Source organism: Ips typographus, linkage group LG3, assembly GCF_016097725.1.
Source record: "Ips typographus isolate SLU linkage group LG3, UJ_Ityp_2.0, whole genome shotgun sequence".
NCBI lineage: Eukaryota > Metazoa > Arthropoda > Insecta > Coleoptera > Curculionidae > Ips > Ips typographus.
This window is the reverse complement of record NC_138424.1, coordinates 17,633,886-17,657,411: the sequence shown is the minus strand read 5'-3', so window position 1 is coordinate 17,657,411 and position 23,526 is coordinate 17,633,886. Positions and strand designations below refer to the sequence as shown.

General features: G+C 37.2%; 2 protein-coding genes across 2 annotated transcripts in view; one reads left to right on the top strand and one right to left on the bottom strand.

The window, feature by feature from the left end:
* Nucleotides 1-1,412: 1,412 nt before the first annotated feature.
* Flo2 (flotillin-2) overlaps nucleotides 1,413-23,526 on the bottom strand; it is a 262,398-nt gene continuing 240,284 nt past the window's right edge. Inside the window, 5 exon segments of the mRNA XM_081975941.1 lie at nucleotides 1,413-4,572; nucleotides 6,470-6,653; nucleotides 6,707-6,921; nucleotides 7,016-7,135; nucleotides 9,578-9,810. Of these exon segments, the coding sequence (XP_081832067.1) occupies nucleotides 4,372-4,572; nucleotides 6,470-6,653; nucleotides 6,707-6,921; nucleotides 7,016-7,135; nucleotides 9,578-9,810 (953 nt within the window). The 3' untranslated portion in view covers nucleotides 1,413-4,371.
* Nucleotides 8,228-9,411, top strand: LOC145725933 (uncharacterized). Its single transcript, XM_081974855.1, has 2 exons — nucleotides 8,228-8,303; nucleotides 8,375-9,411. Exons 1-2 carry the CDS (start codon nucleotides 8,228-8,230, stop codon nucleotides 9,409-9,411), a joined length of 1,113 nt encoding a protein of 370 aa, XP_081830981.1.

Below are 23,526 nucleotides of genomic sequence, written 5' to 3'. Positions count from 1 at the left end.
AGATTTCTACCATAACTGAGAGTGACAAAGCTATATGGGCCGCTCCAGAACCCCACTGGATACCAAAGTACTAGATTGGGAAGAAGCTCCTACAGATACTTCAGGAGTAATTCCCGAAAACATCAAAACTGGAAGTGTAGTGTTTAGGATGTTATCTGGTCAGGTGGTGGGAATACCAACTACCGGTCCACTTTTAGAAAGAAGAACTCCCCAAACTCTTACCGAAGCTATTTACCAGAGAAATTGCAGGGCGCCATGCGCCAACAAGAAAGTTGATAGGGAAGCAGTGGATGAGGAACCCGTCGAGACTGCTGAAGACATTAGTGACCTCTTTCAGGCGTGAAGCAAGGAAGTTACAGAAGGTCGAGAGGGAGTGATTGAGATCTACTCCGACAGTCAGGCTGTCCTAAAGGCACTTTGTAGTGCCAGGATGGGCAACAGACTGATTCAGGAATGCTGACATGCCCTCAACAATGTGGCAGAGCAGAAGCAGGTAAACCTATATGGCATGTGGATTCCGGCACATATGGGGTTTGCGGGAAACTGAGGGGATCTTCTGAGAGTCCAATAACCGCCGAACACTCACAAGGGTGCAAACAAGCCAAGGAATTGATTGGAATCCCAATTGACGCAAAGGCGCAAAATCCAAATGGTTGATGATGGGACACCCTGTATAAGTTCGTCTTTTTTGAAATTTCTAGGCGATTTTCCCAGCTCAATCGTTCGAACACATTTTTCCGCTCAGTTAAGCTCTTCTCTTCAGTTCGTTATTTTTTGAAATTTCTGGGAAATTAGTTAATCATTTGTACACTACTACTACTTTTTCAAAATTTTGTTAAAATAGTGCCAGTATTTATAATTCAGTTGAATTAGAACCTGCAATTTTCAATCCAATCAAGTCCATTAATTATTTGGAAAAATTGGATCTTTTACCAGGAGTATAGAAGTAGCAGGAGGTTAATTTAGTTTTCTTGGTCATTGGCGAATTAGGAGTAACTAAAATGTACCTTTTCGCGTTTCTGCTCTTTTGATCATTTTATGCAAAAACTGGATTTTCTATCAGGAGCACAGAAGTACACGAGGTCAATTTAGTTTTGCTCACCTTCTTGCGTTTATGCTCGATTTTCTGTAACATTTGGGTTTCCTATCAGAAGCACAGAAGTAACTAAAATTTACCTCCTCGCGTTTCTGCTCTCCTGATAATATATGCCCGGTTTTCGGTAAAAATTTAATTTTTTTCAGAACAGACGTAGCAGGAGGAGCAGTTCAGGAAGTAAGTAGAAGTGTTGGTAATCTAAACCCATCCGGACTCGTAACGACTTTTTGCACATTTTCGGATTTGGTCTAATGGAACTCTGGGGATATAACCAACTGGTAACACGGATCTGGCCGTAAAATAATTATCACAAAAGTAGAGGTTTTTAATGTTTAATTCACCAAAACAATCCAATACAAATACAATAAAAACACACACAGTTTGCAATAATAATAATTATCATTAATAAAGTCAATCTTAAGAAAGTATTAGAAACCTTATATTGGTAACGATGTTTTAACCACAATTTCAAAAAACTGGATTATTTTAAAGTGATTAGTGGTATTGTCAGGGAAATAATAAATAGCATACATCTTTTGCTATTAGCGTAAAGTGTTGAAAATAAATAAATTGGACGTGGTTTTGCTGCAAAAAAAGCAATCTGACACTCTTATGAATTATCATCATTAACACCTACTTTCTACACACACATAATCAAAAAATGCCAAAGTGTTGAAGATACGGAGTACAAAAATATATTTATAAAATGTCACTTTTAATAATTCTACTTCACAAAGATTTTGAATGAGTAATGGTTCTTTTATACTGAAGTATCAGTAAATTTAACTGAACTTAATTAATAAGCAAGTAGACAAACTCGATTGATTTGATAAGAGAAAAACTATATGATGCTGGTTGAAAGTGTTTTTAAAAACTGATTCTATGAATATTATTGAAGTAAAGTCTGGTGACTTTTGGAGAATAGTCCAGTTTGATTGCAGATTGTATTTACACGTGGTTTTTAATTTATTTCTGTGCCACAGAATCTAATATCGGCTAATCTCTCCTTTATATACAAAAAGGAATGTAAGTTCAGGCTGTGTTTGAGTTTTTTCCATAAAGGCAGTTGGTCAAAAAGAAAATATTTATGGTCTATATGTCATCTAAATTGGATACTTATTTACAATCTTATATTATTTATAATCTTTATTATTTACTAAATGTAGGAAAAACCTAAATTTAAATTTCCTCTCCCCCTTCTTTCTCCATGAGATTAGAGGTTTAATAAAGTTTGTTGTGGAGAAGGTTGAGTGTTCTTCACCCCCTTTTGTATTCATTTACCTCCACTTTGAGAACACGGACTACTACTACAAGTTGAAGAGTAATTGAAGTTAGCAACCGTTTTTTGAAGCCTGATACCACGAGACAGAAGAGGAAAGGGTGGATGACCGACGAAATTATGAATCTCATGGAAGAAAGAAGGAGAGTTAAATCGAATAATACTCAAGAATACTGGACAACTCGCAGGAGCATCCGAAAAAAGATCCGAGAAGCCAAAGCAACGTGGATGACCGATAAGTGCAGTGAAATAGAAGATCTAAATAAGAAACATGACTATTCAATACACATAAAAAGATCAAAGAAGTCACGGGCCGGTTTAGACAAGGAGCTTTTGAAAATGTATCTGACGAGAATGGTAATAATGTGCTTGAAATAAATGATATATTAAGAGTATGGGAAAAATATACTGAACATCTTTTTGAGGATGAACAACGACCGGAGGTCGACAAATCACCATATCAGAAGTAAAGCAGGCAATTAAACTCATGAAGAACGGAAAAGCAACGGGTCCAGATGAAATACCATCTGAAATGTTTTAAATTATGGAAGAAGATACCATTGAAACACTAACTGCGCTTTTTAACAAAATTTATGATACCGGATCAATCCCAGAAAGATGGTTTGCATCCATCTTTATTACATTGCCCAAGAAACCCAATGCCAAATCGTGCGATGGACTTCCGCACCATCAGTCTGATGTCCCATGTACTTGAAATATTTCTCAAGATAGGACAGAAGAAGAGAACAACGGAGAAACACAATTCGGGTTCAGAGAGGGACTGGGAACGCGGGAAGCAGTCCAGGTCTTGGTTCAGCGGTGCAGAGACGTAAACTGCGACGTATATAAGTGTTTCTTGGATTACACCAAGGTATTTGACAGATGCCAGCATGAAAAAATGACATCAGAATTACCGTTAACCTCTACTGGGGCCAAAAAGCAACAGTCAGAGTTGAAAATAGGCACACAGAAGACATTAACATCAAAAGAGGTGTACGACAGGGTTGCATACTGTCGCCGCTCCTGTTCAATCGTTATTCAGACAGCGTTTTCAAGGAGGCTCTAAAAAACACAAATAGAGGCATCAGAATTAACGGTGAAATCATCAATAATATCCGCTATGCTGATGACACCGTCTTGTTATCGGACAGTATAGGGGGGCTACAAGAGTTGTTAGACAGGGTCAACCAAACTAGTGAGGGGTACGGGCTGAACTTAAATGTCAATAAGACCAAATATATGGTGATTAGTAAAAATCCAGTCCAACCAGGTAGCCTGTATATAAATAATAAGCCAGTCCTCCGAAGAATGGAAATCCTCGTCTTCGACTCGGATGATTTTTAAAACCACTCTCGCTCATGCTATTTGTTAAAACAAATTACTTAGAAACTCGTTTTTTCCGGAAAAATTAAATACACTAGGGATATTACCCCCGAATAATTTCAAAACCGATTGCCCCATTTAACCTCAAACTCTAAATTATTTTCATCTTTTGCTACCCAGTCCCAAGATGATTCGAAATAACTGGAAAACAACAAAACTACAAATTTTTTGGATGTAACGGTCCACTTTCATTATTGTAAAAGCTTGACCGACTGTTCAAAACTGTGTATATGGTAATTCAACTCAAACCCAGCCTTAGCGGTTTACCACAAGAAGAATCTTTACACACACACACACACAGAAACAGAACCTAGAAGAAATCTAACCAAAAAAATACAGACCCAATACATTTTGTACTAAATTGATGGCTAATCCTTAAATACTTTGCACAACCAAAGCAAAAAAAAAACAAAACTTAGGTATTTTTAATCATTGAAAGTCACATAGTGGTGGTAATGCAACAAAAAGTCTTAATTTTCCAGTTATGATTCGCGAATAGTGATATAGAAAGAATCAGTGAAAAACCACTGCTGTCAAATCAAAGCTGGAAAAGGACAAAGTTTAAAATTAAAAGAAAAGTTTCGTTTTATATGTGATTGAAGGTGGGATAATTTTACTTGACTGGTGTGACGGTGCTCTGAGTGGCTCCGGGTATTTTGCCCAGCACTTTTGATAGATCGACGCCTGTCAAAGCGTGAACGGCTGGCGGTATTTGGCTCACCAATCGTGTAATCTCTCCGGTGGTGTTGTCCTGCCCACCTATGAGGACGATTTCGTCGGTTTTGGCCAGAGGTGCTGCAACCTCAGCGGCAATCTAAAAAAGTGACAAAAATAAAAGATTAGAGGGTGTGGAGTACCTAATAGTAAGCAACTAAAAAAGAGATTTGAAAGAAGAAGAAAACCAATCACTTGACAAAAATGGGGACTTCATAAGTCACATGCGTCAGTTTGCCTAAAACGAGAAAAGCTAACGCTTCCTATACTAGAATGTTTAGAATGTGTTTGTAAAAATGCCAATTTTGATTTTTAAGTACAAGTTCAGAAATTTTCCCCTTCGGGAAGTTCCAGTGTAGTTCATCGGCGTCCTGTGTCCTGGGAAAAGGATACCCCCGCTGACGGAGGGGCTCTTCGTCCTCCATTCTTTCTCCGTCAGGTCGTCCATCTCTGGTTGTCCTGGCAAACTATACGATGTCCAAACAGTCGGCTTTCGTCCGTCTGTTTTTACATCCTAAAGTTTTGAGGAGTTAGGGTCTGGTGAGTGGGGGATGGTTTTCCCCCTTTTGCAAAGCTGGGCAAAGTGCCAGAAGTGTAGTCAGAGCCCAGTTAGGACCGGGATAACTGCGGGAAGGTTCTACTCAGATTGTGAAAATAAAATTCTCGCCACCATGGGGGAAGGTCTGGGGGAAATTTTGGTCCTCTTCTTGGCTGGTTGGTCCAGAATCCATCGTTTACGCGCGCGCCAATATTCTTTGGCTGGGAATGCGGCATCAGATAGATGGGTCAAGCAAGACTACTGCTTTTTACACTCCCATCGCTGTAGACCAAAAGGATAGGTCTGGAAGAGAAAGTCGCTACAAGTCCAGGAATTTTCCGTTTCGGGTAGTTCCCAGAGTTGCATCGGTATCCTCTGTCCTGGGAAAAGGATGCTTTCGTCCGTTTGTTTTTACATTCTAAAGTTTTAGGCAGTTAGGGTCTGGTGACTGGGGAATGGTTTTCCCCCTTTTGCGTAGGCAAAGCGGGGGAAAGTGCCAGGAGTGCAGTTAGAGCCCAGTTAGCACCGGGATAACTGCGGAAAGGTTCTACCCAGATTTTGAGAATCAAATTCTCGCCACCCGGTCTGGGAGAAATTGTGGTCCTCTTCTTTGGTGCTGAATCCATCGTTTAAATCCAAATCCAAACGGTGGAGGCTGTTAACAAAGGTACCCACTCTATTCCGAACGACATCGGACGGCCCCGACTACAACCGGCAGATGAAACACCCAGCAGAGAAGATGACGCGTAATCAATACAATATTTAGTAACTTCGCTACACACTGACATATGTCAGAAAATTGTGATAAAGATATCCCTTCATCATCTCTCATGCCAGAGTATCTTCTTTGTAATGCTCTTCTTCTGCTGTTGACTTGCAAAACGTGTTGACGCATAAAGTGATTAATTCGTACGTATGTAGAGAATTCAATATGATAATCTTTTGACTTAACGGAGACCATTGATGCATCTTAGTTGGTTGGGTAGAGTCAAGTTCAAAATAAATTTTGAAGATGATAATTAATACTCTACGATCTAGAAATAGAGTTCCAGAGTGATTCTCTGGGCATTTAATGAAATATTGTCTCCATTAATCGCAATGTATCAGTTTCATTGACATTAATTATAAATTAGGTAAAAATTTTGCTTTCCATTCAGCTGGACTCAAACCAACGACCATTGTGCTATGAATGCACATTGGTTCATTGGAAATAACTTCATTTGAAGTTAGTATTGGCTAGAGTACTGTAGGCCAGAGTTTTCACTATTTTACCATTGACGATGTCACTATATTGGATGACTCGTTAAGTGTCTAGATAATACGGGACTTATTATGGATCTCGATTGTGAAAGATTCCTCCTTTTCTATCTAACAACCTTCATATATAAAAATGAGGTAAAAACTAGTTCCCGATAACTTAATGGAAGAGAGTCCTAACTCCATTGGAATTAGATCTTACCTTTGGTAGGGCATCCAATACGAGACTAGCAATTGCGGCGTCGCCATATTGCTTATAGACTTGAGCTTTCATGCGCATGCGTTCAGCCTCGGCTTTTCCGATGCTGGCGATGGCGGACGCTTCGGCTGCTCCGATTTTCTTTATCCTTTCGCCCTCGGCTTGTGCTTTTTGCACTGTTTGAGTCCTAGAAAGCACATTTATCAGATACAAAAACTACTAGTACTTATAATAACTCACCCTTTGCCTTCGGCGATTATTTGCATTTTATAACTCTCCGCCTCTGCCGGCAGTCGGACAGTGGCGTGAAGTTCACGTTCTTTCCTCATCACTTCCTGGGTCTCGATTTCGATCTGTTTTTTTCGTTCAACCACGTCGATCTGGATTTCTTCGTTTCGGATCTTTTGACGAATCTTGGCGGCTTGAAGTTCGTAAGCCAGCTGGGCTTGAGCTTTCTGTTCGAGTAAAACTTAGTTGAGTAAAGGCTTATTAACCGTTTTGGTTATTCGTTATATCTTGGAAATATGGTTTTTGAACTACATTACGTACGGCAGTATTAATTTCCTGGTCGAAGTTGGCTTTTTGTAACTTAAACATTCTGGAGTTGTCTTCAATTTTCGTGTCCGTTGAGTATTTGATGTCCATGGCTGATTTTTGACATTCGGCCTCCTAGAAAAAGGAAATGTTAGTAGTAGATGTTTTATTTTACTAGATTGTAAAACAGACAAATTCCGAAATAAAACCAATGTCAGGCAGAAAAACTCATTGTCTTGTACTTGGAAGAGACAAGGTATGAATAACTATGGTCTTATGTTAAATGACTGGACCCCACTGCGACCGTCAGTCTATCGTGGCTCACACAAAATGATCATAGCTCGTTTAGAATACATAGCTCTTCCAGAAACCGGATGACCTTTCTGTGCGAGATGTCCAAAAATCGCAAAACCTAAGATTTGATGAGGATAAGACAGCAGCATAGAAGAACTGCCGACTCGTCGTCTTCCATGCGCCAGCGGCATTCGGCATCATCTGCCATTCCAATCCGGTGCATGTGGAGTTGTGGACGGCAATGACCAGTATACAGTGCCGTCATAGCCTTTAAGCGTTGTCTGCTGCGTTACAGGAGATTATCCTAGTCCTAGTCAGTCCAAATTCCTTGGAATGGACCATCCCCGGCGTTCTCAACCATGAGCCGGAGTGCTTTTCATTGCACCACTCCAAGATTCTTTTTGCTTAACTCTGAGCAAGATCTTGGTCCGTGAAGGCCTCCTCTGACACGGCTCTTGGTCTCCTCCAAGAGTGTTCAGGTCTTCATAATAGCTCCAAGCGGTCTTGGACAAGTACTCTATGGCCGCCTCGCTGTCGGTGAAGATTTTTATCGATTTCCGCCCGGATGAAATCAGAAGATCCACGATCATCTTCTTAAAGGACCTATTTATTTAGACCAGGGTCTTAAGAAGTTGATAGTAAACAGATATCTCAGAGGTTTACTTTACTCGGGGATTCTGGTACTATTGAGGGAGAGTTCATCAATAGTTCCTTATCATACGAGGTAGTAATTGGTTAACGCGAAGGTCTTTGGTCTATTACTCGATTGATGTGTTGATTGAAGACCAATTGTCATTGGCAGAAGAAATAAGTAGTATACACAGTAGATAGCATGAGTAACATAAGAGGAGAATGTCTGTTGAGGCATTACTAGTAGAATAGTAGTAGAAAGAAGTCATTGTCTACCATATATTTTGATGGCTCCCACGGAAAATGAAGACGCTTAACGACATCTTAGTGCTTGGTATGAAAGGCGTGCTACTACCTGCAGACTTTTTCGCACCGCTTGGTTCTCGTGGTGTTCTTGGTTCTTGTTTAGTATCGCTTTTTTCGATACTTTATAATACAGGAAATGTACAGTTCGTGCGATCTGTGATGTTAAGCCATTTGTTATCGAAGACAAAAACCTTGGTGAAACTTACAGAAAGAAGTATAATGTGCAAAAATTGCCAAATGGATTTCAATCTCTTACAAATACAGTGACAGAATATCAAAAAACCAATCCAAAACACAAGAATTTACAAACAAAAGCAAAATCTGAATCAGAAGACAGTGAAAGTGATTCTTCAGAAGATGAATCTCCCAAATTGAAAGCTGCTAGTAATGGTGTTGCAAAGAAACCTACTAAAAAGTCCAGTTCAGACAGTAGCTCAGAAGAAGACAAACCGGCTGTTCAACAGAAAGCCAGTGTTGCTCCAAAAGCGGCACCCATTAAAAGGAAAGCTGAGGAATCATCTGATGATAGTTCAGATGAAGAAACTGTTGCAAAAACACCTGCACCAAAGCCAGTGAATGGACAAGCAAAGAAAGTTGCAAAACTTGAAAAAAAATCCAGTTCTGAGGACTCAAGTAAAGATGAAGCACCTGCAAAACCACAAGCTGTTCCTAAGAAAGTGGTTCAAAAGCCAGCACAAGCTACAGCAAAACGAAAGCAGAGTAGTTCTGATGATTCTTCAGAAGATGAGTCTCCACCAGCTAAAAAAGCTAATATTGTTGCCAAACCAACTGTTGCAAAGCCAGCAAGTTCAGATGACAGTAGCAGTGAAGAAGAAGCACCAAAACTTGCAAAAGTTGTGGCAAAACCTGCAGTGAAGAAGCCTGAAAGTTCAGATTCTGACAGTTCAGAGGAAGACAAACCACCTGTGGGAAAGAAGGCTGTTCAAGCTGCTGGAAAACCACCTGTAGCTACTAGTGTGGCAAAGAAAACAGTACCAAAAAAGAAAGACAGTAGCTCTGAGGAAAGTTCAGAGGATGAAAATCCATCTGGTACCTCGGAAAGTACGCCCACATGTGCGAGGACACACATGAGGATGCAGATGATATTGATTTTATACTTTAATGCACGGAAGACAAGCTTCAGTTTGGTTAACTTATGTGGGATAGCAATGGTGTCCTAATGAGAAATAGAGGTTGACAAAGCAGTATTGAATAGCAAGTGAATGTGTGAATCTGTCATTATTCATATTTTCTTATTTGATGATTGGTGATTTGATGAGTCCAGCTTTTTTTTTTCTTCAAACTTAGTTTTTAAAAACAAATCTTAAATGAGAAACCAAACCTTACCCTGATTCCGGCATCCCTGTTGGCTTCGGCGACGCCAGCGTCGGCGTCCCTTTTCACCATGGCAGTTTGGGCCTTGCCCAAGGAGGTCAAATATTGGACGTCATCATAAACGTCCTTGATGGTGAAGGACAAGATCTCGATGCCCATGCGGCCCACGTCCGGAGCAGCTACTTCTCTCACTAATGCCGCGAATTGGTCCCGGTCTCTGTACACTTCTTCTACTGTAAGAGTTCCTGCAAAACACAAAAATTGCTTGTTAAAACTGATGAGACTAATATCCAGATTATTGCTAGAAGGTTAATAAACCTGATACAAAATTGAACATCTTCCATACGATATCAACAGTCAGACCACCTTCGAGAAGTAGTAGTTTTGGAAGTATACACAGTAGTTAGATGGTAAATATGAGTAACATGAGAAGGGTATGTCTATTGAGACACTACCAGAAATTAGTAGTGTAGAGAGGCCATGTGAGACCAGATAAGTGCGTCAGGTGCATGGATGTGCGTCTTGGTATGGAAGAAATGGTCGTAATAAGCTGTGGGAGCATGGCGTTTAGGAGTGCCAAAGAGAGAGAACTCGTGATCAGCAGGAGGGTAGTTCTGGGACGCCAGAAAGTAGGCTCACATGTAGGATCTCAATTCTCGGGGCACGGAAATATCAAGGAAAGTGTTGATAGGATGTAACAGAATTGGTTGACAATGGCAAGTTTTTGGTCACATTCTCTGTATGTTTCTCTTGATGATTCTCTTCTCTTGTTTCAAGAATACGGCGCCAGGAGTGCTCTTGAGATTTTAGTGCACGGAAGGCGGGCTTAAGTTGGGAGTAACTCAAAGAGCAGTATAACTTATGTCCTGTAGCAGGAGGAGCAGGGAGGAGGGGCAAGGAGGAGGAGCAAGGAGGAGGAGCAAGGAGGAGGAGCAAGGAGGAGGAGCAAGGAGGTTATGTGAAGCATTTAAGCATTATGAAGCTGATCGTTTGATTGTACCCTAGAGCTAGAGAGCGGATCGTGATAGAGCAGTATGGACTAGCATGTGCAAGATGTAGTGATAGTAGTAGTTACCATTTAGTTGCGGATGAAAGGGGGATCATTAATCAGTTTCTACAGGTGATAGAGTCAGGAGGTGTTAGCGCAGTTGCTATAAGCGTGGTGGGCACAAAGGTGTGTGGTGGGGCAAAAAAGAAAAAATAACTTAAAATTCAAGCGATTTTATAGATGTGACATTCAGACTTTAAAGTTGGAAACTTTTAATTAGCAACTAAAAATAGGATTTAGAACTCGTGTAAACAGCACCATTAAATAACACGGTTTTAAGTCCTTAAAGATTAAGAAATAAGAATTAACTATAAAATAGGGTAAACCCGGCCTTGGACACCTGGAACATTAATCAAAATCAATTTAAAATTTCAGTCTTGTAAGTAAAAGTTCCTTCCGGACCGAACGGTATCAGTGTGGTATACGTGAATGTTTGGCTAATAAAGTAGTTTTCACGTGTCCCAAATTTAAACAAGAAAAACGACCTTAACGTACGTATGTGTAAATAAAAATACTTTACTATAAATACCGATCAATTACGCACGGTTTTGTAGATACGAGCCCTAACCTATTTATTGTATTAAGGATACGGTATAAGTGTTTGTTGTGTTTAAACGAAACCGACCTTCACCTTCCGCTGTGACTTAACTAGAAATTCAGATGTCCTCGAATCATTTATTTATTTAGATTATGCGCGTCACTGTTATTCGTTTGAATATTTAATGTACTCAGTTAATATGTTTATTAGTATAAAATGCTAATGGTTTGTTAACCGAGCAAATTTTTTGATCAAAAGTTCACCCAAGGCATTTGATAGCTCGGAAAATTTTCAAACAACTGATTCTGTTTTTGAGAAATGATTATTTAAGAGTTCATTAGTTGCGAAATCAGTGACGTACATCAAAGAAATCCCCTTAAGGGATAGCTCAGAAGGATGATGAATGCACAAGTTCCACAGGTAACCCAATTTATTCAGATTTAAAAGTATATAATTACAATGATCCTTACCCCCACATAACCAAGATGGCTAGGATCATGACGGAGGGGGGTTGTAGAGGGTGATGTGTGCACCAACTGCTCCACGATTCGTTACACAGAAGGCATACCCAGACTAACCCAGAGATCAGAGACCTCCCCCTGGAGAGGACTCCAGAGTTCGGTTAGGTTAGGTTCAACAAAACGGAAGATAGTGCAATAACTATGTTTACAATACGGTTTTAAGTAAATATCAATCAAGTCATCTGCAAGAGCAAAACCCGTGCGGACCAAAACTATCACAAGACACGATGGAACTCCATGTCACCAACAACGTTTGACCCAGATTGGGAGGCTGATTTCCAAAGCTAAGAACGCAACAAACTACCTAGGTACACTACTTTTCACCAGGATACTATGGTTGAAAACGAAAATACCACGGCCTTCAGAGTAAGAATCTCCCGGTCAGCCAAAACTACCTCAGAGAGAAGAATAGACCCATGGAATGTGCAAAGCATGTATCACGAGTTCAACCATAGACATCTCTAAAATGATATGGGAATGTCTAGGCAAACTTAATACCTACACCTACAACTTCATGGAGGTTACAACCGGGAAAGGAGTAAAGAATTTGTAAAATTGAGCAAAAGAAATCTACGCTCACTCACAGGATTACTCTCAGGACAGTTGAGAGTCCACCTGAAGCGGATAGGCCTAGAAAAACGCGGAGACTGCAGATTCTGTGGGGATGAGGAAGAAACTCCTGAACACCTACTTTGTGAATGTGATGTAGTCTCAAACATAAAGACCAACTTGTTTGGGAGCAGCATCATCAATGACGAGGAGATTTCTTCTCTAAAACCAGCTCAGCTGCTGGTTGGAATTAGCGAAACGCGAACAAGACCATTAGATTTACTATGCTGGAGAAGACAGCCCTCAACATCGAAATGAGGTCGTAATGATAGTAACAGAGGAGTGGATAGTGGTGTGCTAGGATTTGTACCCAATTCTGACTGAGTAGCGATAATGAAGATCAACGCAAAGCCCTGCAAGTTAAATATAATCCAGATTTAGGCACCAACATCGGAAACCACCGAGGAAGAGATAGATACATTCTATATGGACACGAAAGAAGGTCTTAAACAGATGAATGTGTTTCTAGATGGAGGGGATTGATGAAGTTACACAAAAGGCTCGTGTTCGGGTGAGAACACATTTTCTGAACAGTTTGAAGTACGCTGACGACACAGTCCTAATTGCAGATACAGTTACAACAACCTGGCACATTTCTTAACAAAAAATGGGAACTATGATGGGAATACGATGGGAAATATGAATCTAAGATCCGAATAGAGAAAAGCAGAACAACTTTTAAAAGCATGAGAAGAGTGCTGTGCAATTTAGCTTGCACATCAGAGTCACAGTTCTGAGATGCTACGATTTCTGAATACTATATGGGGGTGGAAGCTAGGACTGTGACCGATGTTGCATGTAAACGTCTGGAAGAATTTGAAATGTGATGCTACAGATGCATGCTTAGAATATGGATGTACTGAATGTAATCCTAATTGATTAGTTGTAATGTAGAATTAACGGTAAAGTTAACACGTTAACCGCCGCATGACACATATGTTGTGCCATGACAATTTTAACGCTTAGGTTTCATGGCTCAAATATGTGCCATGTTTGAGGCCGTTGCTTTAAGTTGAATGGCACATTCGTGGTGCCATAAAAGACGTATATTTAAATGCGATTAGCTTCAACACGGCGCTGGGGACCTACATATACAAAAACCCACGTAATTTTATTTTTATTTTGTCAAATTTTTCAAAAAGGCTTTAAATTTGTAACATTGATATTCGCATCAAAACTAAACTATACTTAATTTTAAAAATAACTTAAAATTATTAATTAATGCATTCTTATTGTAAAATATGAACATAAATCACATCAAACCGGAGTCGATACATGTCGTACAAAAAAGCACTCTATACAAAAACTTTTATTGCATGCAGCGCACTGATAATTTGTTCTTGTAGTTTTTGATTGTGCTTTTTTAGGACCAAATTCGGCTGCAGTTTTTTCATAGCAAACAACGCATTGTTGCCGTTTTTTTACTACATAATAACAGTTTTATCCAAATGACACAACATATGTGCCATGATATCCTAAAGAATAATTCTACGTCTCACGCCTCATGGCACAAATGCGGTGCCATATTTAAAAACATGTCAAAATGACAGTAAGATTACATTTCTGAAATTGACAATTTGTAATTAGATTATACTTAGCAGTAAATGATAGAAAATACAAAAATGAAAAATTGACCCGGAAGACCCATTTTTTTGCTTATATTGTGGCGGTTAACGTGTTTAAGTAATTGTGGTTTTTGCACCATGCACTATAATTACTTTTACGAAAAGTGAATGCGACTTATTGTTTCGAGACTGTGTAAATGTCACAATAGAAGGACAAACCGCAATTACAAGTAGATCACTAAAGGAAAACCTGATTAAATAAATACAAACTGCATATTTATTATTTTTACCATTTTCAACAGCTGATACTCATAATCCGGAAAATGATGTGAAAATTACTCACGTTTTCACTGAATTTGTTTGGCTGAAAGTTAAATTAAATATTTGCAGACCAAACCGCATTTGGAAGACTGAAAAGATTATATTTTCAAAAATAATTTAGCAAATAGAGCATAAACAGATTTTTTTTCAACTATAACAAGTATTTGAGTAAAATATTTTGTATTCTTAGACTAAAATGATAATTAAATTATATTCTCGATACAATATTTAATTCCTAGTCGTCAGTTTTTCTGTTAAATTGGAATTATTTAGATTGTCATGTTACAGTTATTACCCAAAATCTTTTTTCTGAATTATTATACAGGGTGAGTCAACTTTGACGCCCTCTAGCGGCTAAACGTGGCAACTTAGCCGTGCCCGCTCACCGTCACGTGATAGCTGCATTCATTAGCTTACTTTTGTGATACAGTGGTTATATACAGGGTGTTTCAAATAAGCGAGTTATGGACGATTCTCTAGAAAAGTGCACCAAAATTTGGCTCAAATTGGAAATTTCTGCGGGAATGGTCAAGGCTGCTACAACAAAAACAATTGAATAACGATATAAACGTTTTACATCAAGTAGGCCTAGAATTTGATGTAGATTCCAAAAATCAAATAAAAAATTGGTCATCCCATTTGAAAAATTATAAATTTGGTTTGTTGCTCAAATTTGGGACACCCTGTATACTGATGGATTATCTAGAAATAAAGTAACCTCAAATATCTACAAGATTCATATTTGGTATTTTTTTGATAAAATGAAAATTAAACGAGTTACGAGGATGTTAAACATTCAATGAATCACCCTGTAAACTACTCCATTGTATTGTCAATATCTCGGTTATTTTGACAACTACAGGGTGGTTCAATATACCAATTTGTAGCCCTTGAAATTCTCTTTTGACCACCCTGTAGCGTGTTTTTTCCTAAAACGTCCGGCAAACCTATACTGTCTAGAGAATTGGATTTTAAGCAGAAAGTTGTGTCCGAAATTCGTTGTTACTGAGATACAGGGTGATAAAGTTTGAGATTTTTTAAAAGTTTTCGTACATAACTTCATTCATTCTTGACATACTAAGTTACATTTTTCTACATTCACTACTCTTTAGGATCTCCACAATTACAGTGTAAAAGTTCTTGTTCTTATGCATCTCTTATGGGAAATTTCATGCATTTCTAAACACTTTTGCAAATAACTCAAAAACGGTGACACATACGGAAAAAATGCAAAAAAGAAAAAAAAGTTTCTAAATTGAAGCAATAATTAAATTTATGGAATACGTGATTAGTGGCTTACTACAAAAAAGTTTGAGATAAAATATAGTTCCACCTTGATAGGAACTGTTCTAGTTTATTCTTGTGTGTTCTATCACATCTTTTACTCTCTCGAAGATTTATGACCACCCTGTACTACTTCAAGTTTTGTCATAACAATATCACAATTTCATAAACAACAATTTAACAAAATAAATTAAAAAACATTAAAGAAAAGTCTAATTTTGTTAGACAAAGGAACAGAATAACTTCAACTTTGATATCACCCTGTTCTCCACCATTACTCTTTTGTATGCCTTATAATTTGTACAAGAAATATTCATATCAACTATTACTTTCATTTTCCCTGACTTTGTTACATTAATAACGAATGTGAAACCTACATTGAGACGAATATAACAATCGGAAAACAACCTTGCATGTTTTGATGTATTAAAAATTGATCATAGCACAGCCTAGAAAAGTTCTGACGTTCTTATATGGCGAGTTTTGATGTTAATTATTAAAACTTGATCGATGGCTAATCGGTATACAATAACCAGTTTTCAGTTCTAAGACCTTATTTTATACGAAACTAAAAATACAAAATGTGTGATATATTATGGCGTTGTATAAAATCACATCTAAATTATCCAAAGTGTACTCTTAAGCCTGGTTTATAAAACAAAATTTAACTTTAGTATTAACTTTAGTATTAGCATTAAGAATAGAAATTGTGATGTTCATAAACAAAATATAAATTTAACTGTAAATTTTTCTGCTGACTTTGGTTTTACATAAAATTCTAAATTTTCTTCAGCTAATACTAAAGTTAAATCTGCAATGTTTAAACTTCTTCTTAAGATTGAATTTTTGCTTTATTTATGAAATTTCTAAACAGAAATTCAAAAAATACCTTTTTGCTATTGATTTAGTGCAGTAATGTGGCATTAGGCAGCAAACGAAAAAAATAACATTAAAGTTAGGTTACTTTTCAGAAAACTGTATGGTTAAATTAGGGGTTTTATAAACACCCTTCTTGTTTAGGGTTAATACTAAATTTATTACTAATGCTAAAGTTACAGCTAAAGTTAAAATTTCTTTTATAAACTAGGCTTTAGATTCCTTTTTAAATGCCCAGACTTCTACTTTATCTACTTAAGTATTACTTTAAGTAGTAAATGTAATAAATTTTAATTGTAAGAAGTGGATTTTACGCAGGAATTTTTGGTAATGCCTTACAAAGGTGGTTTCATTTAAGAATTTGAAAGAACAAAACAATAAAGAAAGATAAAAACCATGATTTAGGCTACCAAACAAAATTGTTATTTGTGTTTTTAAAGTGTAAAGCAAAACTTTTCCGCTTGAGCATGATTTGAATGCGAAAAGCGTAAATGACATTTTTTGTTCAAAAGATTACACAAAAGTATGCAATTTTTGATGATTTTTCTGTAAATCTTAATCTAGTAGAATGTGTCTTATTTATGCAACAAGTGCGGAAAGTGGTACTTTCCCGCACGAGACTGCATATCAAATTTTACATAAATAATAATGAGGGGCGTACGTTTACCATGACCGGTTATTTACCGGTAAGGTAAAGTAAAATTGAAAAAGTAAAATGTGACTGGAAATTTACCAATTTTACCAGTAAATTCCAATTGGACTAGTAAATTTATGGATATGATTGACATTTACTTGAAAGATATCATTTTTGAGTCATGGCTGTCATTAAATTGAAAAGTTATAAATCACTACACTTTTCATACACCCCCTTGTATACCGTAATAGCGACACCGACGTAGTGTGAAACTTGCAGGGATGAGTTTAGCAGTTCTATACGAACATTTTTGCTCTCTTTCAAATTTTCCGTAACTTTTACCGTTTTCGAGTTATTTAGCAAAAACTAGTTATTTTGCAAAAATTATGGTTTAAAATTTGAAAACCCTGTAACTCGGGGTGACACTAAAGAGATTGAACCACTCAAATTAACCGTCTTGAGCTTCTTTTTCCAGTGGTGATGAGCAAAAAATCCTATCTGAAAAATTACGTACAGGGTGACCAAAAACAGTCAGTCACCACATTTTTCATGCACACCCTGTATACTGGAAGCAAAAACAGTCCTGCAAACTTACAGTGTTGAGTTAAGGAGTTGATTAGGAACATTTTTGGTCTCTTGTAAATTTGTTGTAACTTTCACCGTTTCTGCGTTATTTAGCAAAAACTGGTTTGATGCAACAAATTTTCAAATCAGTTGAAATTGTGGTTAAAATTTGAACACCCTGTAACTCGGTTATTTTTAGGAGTTCAAAGAGGTTGAACCACTCAACTGTTAACTGCAATTTAGGAGCTTGCAACACTGTAAACGCAAAGTGACATTAGTCCAAAAACAATCACGTGACCAGAAAAAGGCAGTTTGAACTGTGAAAATTCGCTTAATCCCATTTAGACAGTGATGAAAACTAAAATTGATAAATACTAGTCACGTGACAAGAAAAATGCAATTTAGGAGCTTGCAACACTGTAAAGGCAAAGTGCAACTAGTCAAAAATGGTCACGTGACCAAAAAAAAGGGTAATTTGAGCTGTCAAAATTCGCTAAATAGATTTAAGACAGTGATGAAAGCTAAAATTGTAAAATACTTGTCACGTGACAAGAAAATGCAATTTTGAAGCTTGCAACACTGTAAAGGCAAAGTGACATTAGTAAAAAACCATCACGTGACTAGAAAAAGGTAATTTTGAAGCTTGCAACACTGTAAAGGCAAAGTGGACTAGCTGAAAAACAGTCACGTGACCAGAAAAAAGGTAATTTGAACTGTCAAAATTCGCTAAATGAATTTAAGACAGTGGTGAAAGCTAAAATTAAAAAATACTAGTCACGTGACAAGAAAATGCAATGTCTGAGCTTGCAACACTGTAAAGGCAAAGTGCAACATGTCAAAAATGGTCACGTGACCAGAAAAAGGTAGTTTAAATCGTGAAAATTCGCTTAGTCCCATTTAGACAGTGGTGAAAACTAAAATTGAAAAATACTTGTCACGTGACAAGGAAAATGCAATTTTGAACCTTGCAACACTGTAAAGACAAAGTGAACTAGTTGAAAAACAGTCACGTGACTAGAAAAAGGGTAATTTAAGCTGGCAAAATTCGATAAATGAATTTAAGACAGTGGTGAAAGCTAAAATTGTAAAATACTTGTCACGTGACACGAAAATGCAATTTTGAAGCTTGCAACACTGTAAAGGCAAAGTGCAACTAGTCAAAAATGGTCACATGACTAGAAAAAGGGTAATTTAAGCTGTCAAAATTCGATAAATGGATTTAAGACAGTGGTGAAAGCTTAAATTGTAGAATACTTGTCACGTGACAAGAAAATGCAATTTTGGAGCTTGCAACACTGTAAAGGCAAAGTGAACTAGTTGAAAAACAGTCACGTGACCAGAAAAAAGGTAATTTAAGCTGTCAAAATTCGATAAATGGATTTAAGACAGTGGTGAAAGCTAAAATTGGTAAATACTTTGTCAGGTGACATGGAAATGCAATTTCGGAGCTTGCAACCCTGTAAAGGCAAAGTGACATTAGTCAAAAACAGTCACGTGACCAGAAAAAAGGTAATTTGAGCTGTCAAAATTCGCTAAATGAATCTAAGACAGTGGTGAAAGCTAAAATTGAACAATACTTGTTACGTGACAAGGAAAATACTATTTCAAAGCTTGCAACACTGTAAAGGGAAAGTGCAACTAGTCGAAAATGGTCACGTGACCAGAAAAAGGTGGTTTGAACTGTCAAAATTCGCTAAATGGATTTAAGGCAGTGGTGAAAGCTAAAATTGGTAAATACTTTGTCAGGTGACATGGAAATGCAATTTCGGAGCTTGCAACACTGTAAAGGCAAAGTGACATTAGTCAAAAACAGTCACGTGACCAGAAAAAAGGTAATTTGAGCTGTCAAAATTCGCTAAATTGATTTAAGACAGTGGTGAAAGCTAAAATTGTAAAATACTTGTCACGTGACATGGAAATGCAATTTTGGAGCTTGCAACACTGTAAAGGCAAAGTGCAATTAGTCAAAAATGGTCACGTGACCAGAAAAAAGGTAATTTGAGCTGTCAAAATTCGCTAAATAGATTTAAGACAGTGGTAAAAGATAAAATTGTAAAATATTTGTCACGTGACATGGAAATGCAATTTTGAAGCTTGCAACACTGTAAAGGCAAAGTGCAACTAGTCCAAAATGGTCACGTGATCAGAAAAAGGTAGTTTGAACTGTGAAAATTCGCTTAATCCAATTTAGACAATAGAAAAAACTAAAATTGTAAAATACTTGTCACGTGACATGGAAATGCAATTTCGGAGCTTGTAACACTGTAAAGCCAAAGTGACACTTTGTTTTGACATTTTATTTTTCGTAAAATCGCTGAGATACGGAATTTTAAAAACTTTGATGCAACTTCCAAAAAAAAGTACAAAAAAATTGAATATCTCGGAAACGGGTCGAGTTACGGAAAATTTGCAAGATATCAAAAATGTTTAAAATGACTTTCTGCATTCCGTGGGTTAGCTTTATACCAACTTAGAACCAGGTGAACGCGGTCACAACGGGCAGAGCGTTAGTTTCAAACTGTTCGTTTTTTTGTTGTTTGAGCAGCCTGTATATGTTTAATCTTGTTGCGGTTAGCACGAGGTGAAAAAGCAGTTCAAGACAAATATTTTGAGCTTTTTACAATCGGCGAAATCCCAAAAATGATGAAGATACGGAATTTTCTAAATTTTGATGCAATTTTCCAGAAAAAAAGCGAATATCTCGTAAACGGTTAGAGTTACGAACATTTTGCATGAGGGTAAGTATGTTCATAATGACTTTCTGCACCCAGTGGACTAGGTTTACATCCACTACTAAATAGTAATAGTAATTATTTTTCTTTTTTGAACAACTGTACAGGGTGTCCCAATAAGCCGTGCACGTGGCTGTTCATCGGAAACTATACCTAGTATGGCTACAAGAATTTTTTTTTTATTATAGTAAATGTGGCCAAGAAAAAATACTGAAAATAATTTTCACTAAAATGAAAAATGTCCAAAAACTCTGAAAATTTAAATGGAATAGTAAAAATCTCATAAAAGTAATCCCCTATTATCTCCGAAGAATTTCCCTATTTATTTTTTTTTTCTATCTCTTCAAATAAAGCGGTGGGAGTAGTCCAAAGTTTGCTTTGAAAGAAATGAAATATCTCGAAAACGGCTAATCGTGGAAACTTCGTTTTTGCGGCATTTTAAAGAGCATTTTCTGTCCTGTAGAGTGTCCCAAAACAATGTTCGAATTAGTTTTCGGTCTTTTCGATAGTTTTTACAAAAATTGCACTTTCTTCTTAGATATCTCGAAAAAATCAAATACAATGGTATAGCTTAGCTTAGCTCCATAAGCAATCAGATAATTATCGTTAAAAAAAACACATATTTTGTTGTTCAAAAATGTTCAACTTATAAAATTTCCTCTTATTTTTTATGTATGTGAAGTTTCTAGAATAGTACAATTTGGTCCTTTTTGGACATTTAATAGTTATTCCTTTTGCTCTTTAATACTTTTTCGCCTCCCAGTATAACATACATTGTTCTCACTTACGATAATAATTAATAATGTAAATTAATAACAAATTTAACCTGCTGACAACTGCGTAAGTGGTTCCAACGGTCAACCCCAAACTGACTAAACTCATCCACAACAGTTCCATCACTTAAAACGACCGCACAAACTTTACTGGTTCTCTGTGATGGGTACGACCCGAAACCAACTGGTAAAGGAACCAAAGTGGGTACTTTGATAGTAAAAAATTTGGGTTTCGAGCGCGTTACAAACAAAGGCAACTTTTCAAATACCGGCAAACTGCACCAGGTTCGGACGCAGGCGGGTAATAAGGAATCCCTCTCCTAATATCAATTTTCATTTCCTTTGCGCCTTTGAAATCGGACCTGTCGATTGCTTGCATCGCGTTTTGGTTTAGTGCAATAAAAATAATTGGAATTTTTAATGTTGTGAAATGTGGTACCAAATCAATGGTTGCGACAGTGGCGGAACCCGCTAGAACCGCTATCGCTTAATCATAATGATAATTAAGTCCAGGGCAACCATAAACGCTGACGAGCTATTTAACCATTAAAGCAATGCGTAAATGCGACACGGTAAAACTGGATTAACAGTTTATTACAAGATAATACTAGTATAATAGCAGTTTGTGCGTCAAACTTAAATCTTCGCAGAAGATTACAAAAATGTGTCCACATTATGTTACTTGTAATTTTTTTATTAAATTTTGTCTTATTATTAGTCAATAAGTCAACACTTAGCGAGGATTTAAAAAAAATTTTCTTCACTAGATGTTAGAAAAAAGTGAAAAAGTTACTTTTCCGCACTCATTTTATTTTTCAAAAAAAAAACATTTAAATCAAAAAACCATAACTGTATATTTGATTTCTCAATTAAGAATACACTGTTAATCATCTTTGCAAACAGAGGCCCTCATTTTAGTAATTTTACTATACATTTTTGTTCAATTTAATAAAAAATGATACTCGTAGGAAAAATTGTGTACCTAACAGATGCGGAAAGCGTTTTTCCCGCCCTTTAACTGCTTGCCCAAACGACGCAATGCGGAGCAATCTGGCAATTGCAGTCTCGTGCAGGAAAGTACCACTTTCCGCACTTGTTAGGTAGGAGGAGGAGCTCTAAACGGTTCTTTTAAGTGGTTGAACCACTTTGAACTCCCAATAATAAGTGAGTTACAGAGTATTGAAATTTTAAACCACAATTTCAACTGATTTGAAAATTTGTCGCATCAAACCATTTTTGCTAAATAACGCAGAAACGGTGAAAGTTACGAAAAATTTGCAAGAGACCGAACATGATCCTAATCAACTCCTTAACCCAACACTGTAAGTTTGCAGGACTGTTTTTTGCTTCCAGTATACGGGGTGTGCATGAAAAGCATGGTCACTGACTGTTTTCGGTTACTCTGTACGCAATTTTTCAGATAGGATTTTTTGCTCAACACCTCTGGAAAAAGGAGCTCAAGACGGTTAATTTGAGTGGTTCAACCTTCTTGAACTCCCAAAAATAACTGAGTTACAGGGTATTCAATTTTTAAACCACAATTTCAACTGATTTGAAAATTTGTTGCATCAAACCAGTTTTTGCTAAATAACTCAGAAACGGTGAAAGTTACGAAAAATTTGGAAGAGACCGAACATGATCCTAATCAACTCCTTAACCCAACACTGTAAGTTTGCAGGACTGTTTTTTGCTTCCAGTATACAGGGTGTGCATGAAAAGCATGGTAACTGACTGTTTTTGGTCACCCTGTACGCAATTTTTCAGATAGGATTTTTTGCTCAACACCACTGGAAAAAGGACCTCAAGACGGTTCTTTTAAGTGATTGAACCACTTTGAACTCCCAAAAATAACCGAGTTACAGGGTGCTCAAATTTTAAACCATAATTTCAACTGATTTGAAAATGTGTTGCACAAAACCAGTTTTTGCTAAATAACTCAGAAACGGTGACAGTTACGAAAAATTTACAAAAGACCAAAAATGTTCTTAATCAACTTCTTAACTCAACACCGTAAGTTTGCAGGACTGTTTTGGCTTCCAGTATACAGGGTGTGTATGAAAATTATGGTAACTGACTGTTTTTGGCCACCCTGTATGCAATTCTTTAGATAGAATTTTTTGCTCAACACCACTGGAAAAAGGAGCTCAAGACGGTTAATTTGAGTAGTTCAACCTCGTTGAACTCCCAAAAATAACTGAGTTACAGGGTATTCAAATTTTAAATCATAATTTCAACTGATTTGAAAATTTGTTACATCAAACCAGTTTTTCCTAAATAACTCAGAATCAGTAAAAGTTACGAAAAATTTGCAAGAGACCGAACATGATCCTAATCAACTCCTTAACCCAACACTGTAAGTTTGCAGGACTGTTTTTGCTTCCAGTATACGGGGTGTGCATGAAAAGCATGGTAACTGACTGTTTTTGGTCACCCTGTACGCAATTTTTCAGATAGGATTTTTTGCTCAACATCACTGGAAAAAGGAGCTCAAGACGG